The following is a 10,689-nucleotide window of genomic DNA, read 5'->3' on the forward strand; positions in this document are numbered from 1 at the left end:
ACAACCCCCTTACCCCTGACCTCTGACCTCTAACCCCCCACTCACATACAGACCATCCTGTGAGTTACAACCCCTATTCCTTGACCTCTAACCTGAATCCCCCTCCCCCTCTTTAGTTCCAGTCAGTAGGTCATGGTGGTGGAGGGGGTCGTGGTTCGGGTCCTAGCGGCAGCAGAAGGACCCAAGCAGGATCAAGATCAGGGTTGTCCTCTATCCTGCCCGACTATATATACCAGGACCCTGTTACCGTGGTGATCCTGTCTCTACTGCTGGGAGGATGGCTTGCCTTCGCTCTGACTTATCCACAGGTTAGTTCAACAGGACAGGGTGGGGTGGGAGTCAGGGTTCCCCCGTAGAACAATGTGACCGGCAAGATTGTAATTTACCGGACGTTTGAGACATTTACCAGACCCATATGCATTGGGTGGCTAGTCCATCACCTGGTGCTCAGAATGACAGGAATCCCATTTAGATTCATTTAGATGGTAATTCATTTAGATTGAATTCATATAGATGGTGGTAATTCATATAGATGAAAATTCATATAGATGGTAATTCATATAGATGGTAATTCATTTAGATGGTAATTCATATAGATGGTGGTAATTCATTTAGATGGTAATTCATTTAGATGGTAATTCATTTAGATGGTGGTAATTCATATAGATGGTGGTAATTCATATAGATGGTAATTCATATAGATGGTGGCAATTCATTTAGATGGTAATTCATATAGATGGTGGTAATTCATATAGATGGTAATTCATTTAGATGGTAATTCATTTAGATGGTAATTCATATAGATGGTGGTAATTCATTTAGATGGTAATTCATTTAGATGGTGGTAATTCATATAGATGGTGGTAATTTATATAGATGGTAATTCATATAGATGGTGGTAATTCATCTAGATGGTAATTCATTTAGAAGGTGGTAATTCATATAGATGGTGGTAATTCATATAGATGGTAATTCATTTAGATGGTAATTCATATAGATGGTGGTAATTCATTTAGATGGTCATTCATTTAGATGGTAATTCATATAGATGGTGGTAATTCATTTAGATGGTGGTAATTCATTTAGAGAGTCATTCATTTAGATGGTAATTCATTTAGATGGTAATTCATATAGATGGTGGTAATTCATTTAGATGGTGGTAATTCATATAGATGGTAATTCATTTAGATGGTGGTAATTCATTTAGATGGTAATTCATTTAGATGGTGGTAATTCATTTAGATGGTGGTAATTCATTTAGATGGTGGTAATTAATCTCGATGGTGGTAATTCGTCTACATGGTAATTAATTTAGATGGTGGTCACTCAACGAGCTGTATAAGGCCCCAAGCAAACAAGAGAATGCTCACCCAGAAGTGACGCTCCTAGTGGCCCGGGTAAAACTTACATCCGTTTTACCTCATTTCTACCAGCATGTCACATGGTGTTAAGGACACCTTATCAGTCACTGGCTTCATCAATAAGTGCATCGATGACGTCGTCCCCACAGTGACCGTACGTACATACCCCAACCAGAAGCCATGGATAACAGGCAACATCTGCATTGAGCTAAAGGATAGAGTTGCTGCTTTCAAGGAGCGGGACACAAATCCGGATGCTTATAATAGATCTCGCTATGCCCTCAGACGGACCATCAAACAGGACTGTCAATACAGCACTAAGATTGAATCCTACTACACCGGCTCTGACGCACGTCGGATGTGGTGGGGCTTGCAAACTATTACGGATTACAAAGGGAAACCCAGCCGCAAGCCGCCCAGTGACAGGAGCCTAATCAGACGAGCTAAATGCCTTGCTTTTAATGCTGATCCATGCATGATGGACAACTGTGTGATCATGCCAGCATACCACCCTGCATATCACTGCTGGCTTGCTTCTGAAGCTAAGCAGGGTTGGTCCTGGTCAGTCCCTGGATGGGAGACCAGATGCTGCTGGAAGTGGTGTTGGAGGGCCAGTAGGAGGCACTCTTTCCTCTGGTCTAAATATCCCAATTCCCCAGGGCAGTGATTGGGGACACTACCCTGTGTAGGGTGCCGTCTTTCTGATGGGACGTTAAACGGGTGTCCTGACTCTGAGGTCATTAAAGATCCCATGTCACTTATCGTAAGAGTAGGGGTGTTAACCCCGGTGTCCTGGCTAAATTCCCAATCTGGCCCTCAAACCATCACAGTCACCTAATAATCCCCAGTTTACAATTGGCTCATTCATCCCTCCTCCTCTCCCCTGTAACTCTTCCCCAGGGTGTTGCTGTAAATGAGAACGTGTTCTCCGTCAACTTACCTGGTAAAATAACGGGAAAAAAAGTGATCATGCTCTCCATAGCTGATGTAAGACCTTTAACAACAGCATTTACAAGGCCAGATGGATGTGTACTCAGAGCATGACCTTTAAACAGGTCAACATTCACAAGACTGATTACCAGGACGAGCATGCGCTGACCAACTGGCAAGTGTCCTACCTACATGTTTCATGCAGAACACCATAGTCCCTGTGCTCAAGAATGCCAAGGTAACCTTGCTTAAATGACTACCGCCCTGTAGCAATCACGTCTGTAGCCATAACATTTGATTTGATTTGAAGTGCTTTGAAAGGCTGGCTCACATCAACACCATCATCCCAGAAACCCTAGACCCACTCCAATTCGCATATCCGGAAGGAAGGAACATCTACGTGACAATGCTGTTTGTTGACTACAGCTCAGCGTTCAACACTATAGTGCCCTCAAAGCTCATCACTAAACTAAGGACCCTGGGACTAAACACCTCCCTCTGCAACTGGATCCTGGACTTCCTAACGGGCCGCCTCCGGTACAGTAGGGGGCGGTGTTTCCAATTCCAATTCAATCCCTGGACTTCCTGATGGGCTTCCTCCTGTACTCCTTGTTCACCCACGACTGTGTGACTCCAACACCATCATTAAGTTTGCTGACGACACAACGGTGGTAGTCCTGATCACCGACAACGATGAGACAGCCTATAGGGAGGTCAGAGACCTGGCAGTGTGGTGCCAGGATAACAACCCCTCCCTCATTGTGAGCAAGACAACGGAGCTGATCGTGGACTACAGGGAAAGAAGGGCCGAGCACGTCCCCATTCACATCGACGGGGCTGTAGTGGAGCGGGTCACGAGCTTCAAGTTCCTTGGTTTCCACCTCACGAATAAACTATCATGGTCCAAACACACCAAGACAGCCGTGAAGAGGGAACTTTTTCTCCCTCAGGAGACTGAAAAGATTTGGCTGAATGGGTCCTCAGATCCTCAACAGGTTCTACAGCTGCACCATCGGGGGCATCCTGATTGGTTGCATCATCGCTTGGCAACTGTTCGGCCTCCGACCGCAACTTGGAGGGCCCTCCTTTGTGTTTCTGACAAAACTTTGAGGGTGACTTCGGTGACACACCCATCAACTTCAGGGACACACCCATCAACTTCGGGGACACACCCATCAACTTCAGGACACACCCATCAACTTCGGGGACACACCCATCAACTTCAGGGACACACCCATCAACTTCGGGGACACACCCATCAACTTCAGGACACACCCATCAACTTCAGGGACACACCCATCAACTTCGGGGACACACCCATCAACTTCAGGGACACACCCATCAACTTCGGGGACACACCCATCAACTTCAGGGACACACCCATCAACTTCAGGGACACACCCATCAACTTCAGGACACACCCATCAACTACAGGACACACCCATCAAGCTTCATCGCTTGGTATGGCAACTGCCTGGTATAGCACTACCCAACTGCTCGGCATCGATGTTCCTTCTAAGCTAAGCACCTCCTCCAGGATTGCCACTTGGAAGAATTGAGAGACGCAAATGATTGAACTTTACTGCCCAATTAGTTTGCACTATGTTCAGTGTTTACGTTACATTCTAAAATGTATTCAATTGTTTTTGTCCCCTGATCAATCTACACAATACCTCATAAAGACAAAGTGAAAACGGGTATCATATTTCCATAAGTATTCAGACCCTTTACATTTACAGTATTCAGACCCTTTACATTTAGTATTCAGACCCTTTACATTTACAGTATTCAGACCCTTTACATTTACAGTATTCAGACCCTTTACATTTACAGTATTCAGACCCTTTACATTTACAGTATTCAGACCCTTTACATTTACAGTATTCAGACCCTTTACATTTACAGTATTCAGACCCTTTACATTTACAGTATTCAGACCCTTTACATTTACAGTATTCAGACCCTTTACATTTACAGTATTCAGACCCTTTACATTTACAGTATTCAGACCCTTTACATTTACAGTATTCAGACCCTTTACATTTACAGTATTCAGACCCTTTACATTTACAGTATTCAGACCCTTTACATTTACAGTATTCAGACCCTTTACATTTACAGTATTCAGACCCTTTACATTTACAGTATTCAGACCCTTTACATTTACAGTATTCAGACCTTTACATTTTACATTTACAGTATTCAGACCCTTTACATTTACAGTATTCAGACCCTTTACATTTACAGTATTCAGACCCTTTACATTTACAGTATTCAGACCCTTTACATTTACAGTATTCAGACCCTTTACATTTACAGTATTCAGACCCTTTACATTTACAGTATTCAGACCCTTTACATTTACAGTATTCAGACCCTTTACATTTACAGTATTCAGACCCTTTACATTTACAGTATTCAGACCCTTTACATTTACAGTATTCAGACCCTTTACATTTACAGTATTCAGACCCTTTACATTTACAGTATTCAGACCCTTTACATTTACAGTATTATACATTTACAGTATTCAGACCCTTTACATTTACAGTATTCAGACCCTTTACATTTACAGTATTCAGACCCTTTACATTTACAGTATTCAGACCCTTTACATTTACAGTATTCAGACCCTTTACATTTACAGTATTCAGACCCTTTACATTTACAGTATTCAGACCCTTTACATTTACAGTATTCAGACCCTTTACATTTACAGTATTCAGACCCTTTACATTTACAGTATTCAGACCCTTTACATTTACAGTATTCAGACCCTTTACATTTACAGTATTCAGACCCTTTACATTTACAGTATTCAGACCCTTTACATTTACAGTATTCAGACCCTTTACATTTACAGTATTCAGACCCTTTACATTTACAGTATTCAGACCCTTTACATTTACAGTATTCAGACCCTTTACATTTAGTATTCAGACCCTTTACATTTACAGTATTCAGACCCTTTACATTTACAGTATTCAGACCCTTTACATTTACAGTATTCAGACCCTTTACATTTACAGTATTCAGACCCTTTACATTTACAGTATTCAGACCCTTTACATTTACAGTATTCAGACCCTTTACATTTACAGTATTCAGACCCTTTACATTTACAGTATTCAGACCCTTTACATTTAGTATTCAGACGCTTTACTCAGTACTTTGTTGAAGAACCTTTGGCAGCGATTACAGCCTAGAGTCTTCTTGAGTATGACGCTACAAGCTTGGCATGCCTGTATTTGGGGAGTTTCTCCCATTCTTCTCTGCAGATCCTCTCTGTCAGGTTGGATGGGGAGCGTCGCTGCACAGCTATTTTTAGGTCTCCCCAGAGATAATTGATACGGTTCAAGTCCGGGCTCTGGCTGGGCCACTCAAGGACATTCAGAGACTTGACCTGAAGCCACTCCTGCGTTGTCTTGGCTGTGTGCTTAGGGTCGTTATCCTTTTGGAAGTTTAACCTTAGCCCCATTCTGAGGTCCTGAGCAGGTTTTCATCAAGGATCTCTCTGTACTTTGCTCCATTCATCTTTCCCTCGATCCTGACGAGTCTCCCAGTCCATGCCATTGAAAAACATCCCCACAGCCTGATGCTGCCTCCACCATTCTTCACCGTAGGGATGGTGCCAGGTTTCCTCCAGATGTGACGATTGGCATTCAGGCCAATCTCGGTTTCATCAGACCAGAGAATCTTGTCTCTCATGGTCTGAGATGGTCTGAGAGTCCTTTAGGTGCCTTTTGGCAAACTCCAAGCGGGTTGTCGTGCCTTTTTACAGAGGAGTGGCTTCTGTCTGGCCACTCTACAATAAAGGACTGATTGGTGGAGTGCTGCAGAGATGGTTGTCCTTCTGGAAGGTTCTCCCATCTCCACAGGGGAACGTTGGAGCTCTGTCAGAGTGACCATCTGGTTCTTGGTCACCTCCCTGACCAAGGCCCTTCTCCTCCTGATTGCTCAGTTTGACCGGGTGGCCAGCTCTAGGAAGAGTCTTGCTACTCTTCCCAGATCTGTGCCTTGACACAATCCTGTCTCGAAGCTCTACGGACAATTCCTTTGACCTCATGGCTTGGTTTTTGCTCTGACATGCACTGTCAACTGTGGGACCTGTATAGACAGGTGTGTGCCTTTCCAAATCATGTCCAATCAATTTAATTTACCACAGGTGGAGTACAATCAAGTTGTAGAAACAAGAGCTCAATTTCGAGTCTCATAGTAAAAGGTCTGAATATTGAATAAGGTATTTCTGTTTTTTATTTTTAATAAATTTGCAAAATATTTGACAAAAAATAGTTTTCACTTTGTCATTATGGGGTATTCTGTGGAGATTTGATGAGAACATTTATTTTAATCAATTTTAGATTAAGGTTGTCAAGAGGTCTGAATACATTTCAAATGCACTGTAAGTGTGTGTGTGTATATAATGTGTGTGCATTTAAAGGTGTGTGTCTGTCTGTACTATATATAAAGTCTGTGTGTGTGTGCGTGTGGTGTGTGCGTGTGGTGTGTGTGTGTGTCTGTGTGTGTGTGTGTATATAATGTGTGTGCATTTAAAGGTGTGTGTTTGTCTCTACTATATATAAAGTCTGTGTGTGTCTGTGTGTGTGTGTGTGTGTGTGTGTGTGTATATATATATATATATATATATATAACTGTGTGACCCAGCAGCAGAAGGACCAGAGGCAGCAGTTGGACGAAGCTCTGGAATCCCGCCTCCAACACCTGCTAGACACGCCCTCTTCTGCAGACACACCCCTTTCTCCACCAGACACACCCCTTTCCCCAGGAACCCCCCTTCCTTCTGGAGCCCAGCCCCAGTCTGCAGACTCACAGCCGTCCTCTGTGGACCCTCCTCTCTCTGGCTCGCCCGGTAACAGTAGTGACGCTGTAGCCAGGAACAGATCTGCTGTAACACGACACACACACGGTGAGACACGCACACACACACACACACGGTGAGACACACACACACACACACACACACACGGTGAGACACACACACACACGGTGAGACACGCACACACACACACACACTAAGTGGCAGATACTTTAATTACAAGGTTAGAATTTTTCTAAGGTCCATTCACCCCCTCTCCCTCCTCCTTCTCCCCCTCTCTCCTTCTCCCCCTCCCTCTCTCTCTCTCTCTCTCTCTCTCTCTCTCTCTCTCTCCCCCTCCCTCCACTCTCTCTCCTCTCTCTCTCTCTCCCTCCACTCTCCCTCCTCTCTCTCTCTTCCTCCTCTCCTTCCTCCTCTCTCTCTCTCCCTTCACTCTCCCTCCTCTCTCTCTCTTCCTCCTCTCCTCTCCTTCCTCCTCTCTCTCTCTCTCTCTCTCCCTCCACTCTCCCTCCTCTCTCTTCCTCCTCTCTCTCTCTTCCTCCTCTCCTTCCTCTTCCTCTCTCTCTCTGTCTCTCTCTCCCTCTCTCTCTCTCTCTCTTCCTCCTCTCTCTCTCCCTCCTCTCTCTCTCCCTCCTCTCTCTCTCTTCCTCCTCTCCTTCCTCCTCTCTCTCTCTCTCTCTCTCTATCCTCTCTCTCTCTCTCTCTCTCTCTCTCTCTTCCTCCTCTCTCTCTTTTCCTCCTCTCCTTCCTCCTCTCTCTCTCTCTCTCTCTCTTCCTCCTCTCTCTCTCCCCCTCCTCTCTCTCTCTTCCTCCTCTCCTTCCTCCTCTCTCTCTCTCCCCCTCTCTCTCCCTGTCTCTCTCTCTCCCTCTCTCTCTCTTCCTGTCTCTCCCTCTCTCTCTCTCTCTCTCTCTCTCTCTCTCTCTCTCTCTCTCTCTCTCTCTCTCTCTCTCTCTCTCTCTCTCTCTCGCCCTCTCTCCCTCTCTCTCCCCCTCTCTCTCTCTCAGATGGAGGGATAGAGGAGGTGGAGGTAGGGAAGATCTCCTTCTGTCCATCAGAGATTCTGGGACATGGAACAGAAGGAACCTTCGTCTTCCGGTCAGTCTTCCATCCGTTGATGTTTGCTGATCATGAAAAGCAGTTTCTTGCGTTATAACCCAGACTTAAATGGAAATATGTATTTCTGACTCTTCAAGAGGACATCATATTACAGCCAAAACAGTTATAACATTTATTTAACAATCTCTGGAAAATGTAGTAGTTGGTCATTGGTTTTAGTGGAGCTGGGGTTCTCCTTGAACTCTCTGCATCGTATTGGTTTTAGTGGAGCTGGGGTTCTCCTTGAACTCTCTGCATCGTATTGGTTTTAGTGGAGCTGGGGTTCTCCTTGAACTCTCTGCATCGTATTGGTTTTAGTGGAGCTGGGGTTCCCCTTGAACTCTCTGCATCGTATTGGTTTTAGTGGAGCTGGGGTTCTCCTTGAACTCTCTGCATCATATTGGTTTTAGTGGAGCTGGGGTTCTCCTTGAACTCTCTGCATCGTATTGGTTTTAGTGGAGCTGGGGTTCTCCTTGAACTCTCTGCATCGTATTGGTTTTAGTGGAGCTGGGGTTCTCCTTGAACTCTCTGCATCGTATTGGTTTTAGTGGAGCTGGGGTTCTCCTTGAACTCTCTGCATCGTATTGGTTTTAGTGGAGCTGGGGTTCCCCTTGAACTCTCTGCATCGTATTGGTTTTAGTGGAGCTGGGGTTCTCCTTGAACTCTCTGCATCATATTGGTTTTAGTGGAGCTGGGGTTCTCCTTGAACTCTCTGCATCGTATTGGTTTTAGTGGAGCTGGGGTCTCCTTGCACCCCCCCACACCAGACAATTTGAATTCTCTCGTATTGTGTCGTTTTATTCATAACAATATTGTGTATTCATGACATACTCATTATATATATATTCATGACATAGTCATTATATATTCATTATATAGTTATAATTGATTCAGTATTTATTTATGATATAGTTATGATATAGTCATTATATATTAATGATATAGTTATTATATATTAATTATATATATATATATATTCATGACACAGTCATTATATATTCATGATATATTCATGACATAGTCATTATATATTCGTGGCCTAGTCATTATATATTCGTGACATAGTCATTATATATTCGTGACATAGCCATTACATATTCATGATATAGTCATTATATAGTCATGTTATAGTCATTATACATTCATGACATATTCATTATATATTCATGACATAGTCATTGTATATTTATGGGATAGTCATTATATATTCGTGACATAGCCATTACATAGTCATGATATAGTCATTATATATTCGTGACATAGCCATTACATATTCATGACATATCCATTATATATTCATGATATAGTCATTATATATTCATGACATAGTCATTGTATATTCATGACATAGTCATTATATATTCCTGATAAGTTCCTGATAAATGAAATGTTCCAGGGGCCGTTTTGACGGCCGTCGCGTGGCGGTGAAGCGGATCCTTCCAGAGTGTTTTGACGTTGCGGAGCGAGAGGTCCAACTGCTCCGGGAATCGGACGAACATCCAAACGTCATCAGATACTACTGCACCGAGAGAGACAAACTGTTCACCTACATCGCTATAGAACTGTGTGCTGCTACGCTACAACAGGTAGGTAGATACTACTGCACCGAGAGAAACAAACTGTTCACCTACAACAGGTAGATAGACACTACTGCACAGAGAGAGACAAACTGTTCACCTACAACAGGTAGGTAGATCCTACTGCACCGAGAGAAATAAACTGTTCACCTACAACAGGTAGGTAGATCCTACTGCACCGAGAGAAACAAACTGTTCACCTACAACAGGTAGGTAGATACTACTGCACCGAGAGAGACAAACTGTTCACCTACAACAGGTAGATAGACACTACTGCACCGAGAGAGACAAACTGTTCACCTACAACAGGTAGGTAGATACTACTGCACCGAGAGAGACAAACTGTTCACCTACAACAGGTAGGTAGATCCTACTGCACCGAGAGAAACAAACTGTTCACCTACAACAGGTAGGTAGATACTACTGCACCGAGAGAGACAAACTGTTCACCTACAACAGGTAGGTAGGTATATATATAACCTGGTAGTGTATATATAACCTGGTAGTTTATATATATAACCTGGTAGTGTATATATAACCTGGTAGTGTATATATAACCTGGTAGTTTATATATAACCTGGTAGTTTATATATATATAACCTGGTAGTTTATATATATAACCTGGTAGTGTATATATAACCTGGTACTGTGTATATATAACCTGGTAGTGTATATATATAACCTGGTAGTGTATATATATAACCTGGTAGTGTATATATAACCTGGCAGTGTATATATATATAACCTGGTAGTGTGTATATATATATAACCTGGTAGTGTGTATATATAACCTGGTAGTGTATATATATAACCTGGTAGTGTATATATAACCTGGTAGTGTATATATAACCTGGTAGTGTATATATATAACCTGGTAGTGTGTATATA

General features: G+C 43.1%; 1 protein-coding gene across 3 annotated transcripts in view; it reads left to right on the forward strand.

Annotated features, from left to right (window-relative positions):
* The window catches only part of ern2 (endoplasmic reticulum to nucleus signaling 2), a 67,642-nt gene that overhangs the window by 25,646 nt on the left and 31,307 nt on the right, over positions 1-10,689 (forward strand). For 2 of the 3 annotated variants that reach the window (XM_042314223.1, XM_042314221.1), the window contains exons 13-16: positions 117-308; positions 6,957-7,218; positions 8,134-8,224; positions 9,621-9,810. In XM_042314223.1, coding sequence (XP_042170157.1) covers positions 117-308; positions 6,957-7,218; positions 8,134-8,224; positions 9,621-9,810 — 735 coding nt within the window. The remainder of the gene's footprint in view (positions 1-116; positions 309-6,956; positions 7,219-8,133; positions 8,225-9,620; positions 9,811-10,689) is intronic. The other variant, XM_042314222.1, reaches the window with a different exon arrangement.

The sequence above is a fragment of the Oncorhynchus tshawytscha genome, unplaced genomic scaffold, assembly GCF_018296145.1.
Source record: "Oncorhynchus tshawytscha isolate Ot180627B unplaced genomic scaffold, Otsh_v2.0 Un_contig_2708_pilon_pilon, whole genome shotgun sequence".
In the NCBI taxonomy this organism is placed as follows: domain Eukaryota; kingdom Metazoa; phylum Chordata; class Actinopteri; order Salmoniformes; family Salmonidae; genus Oncorhynchus; species Oncorhynchus tshawytscha.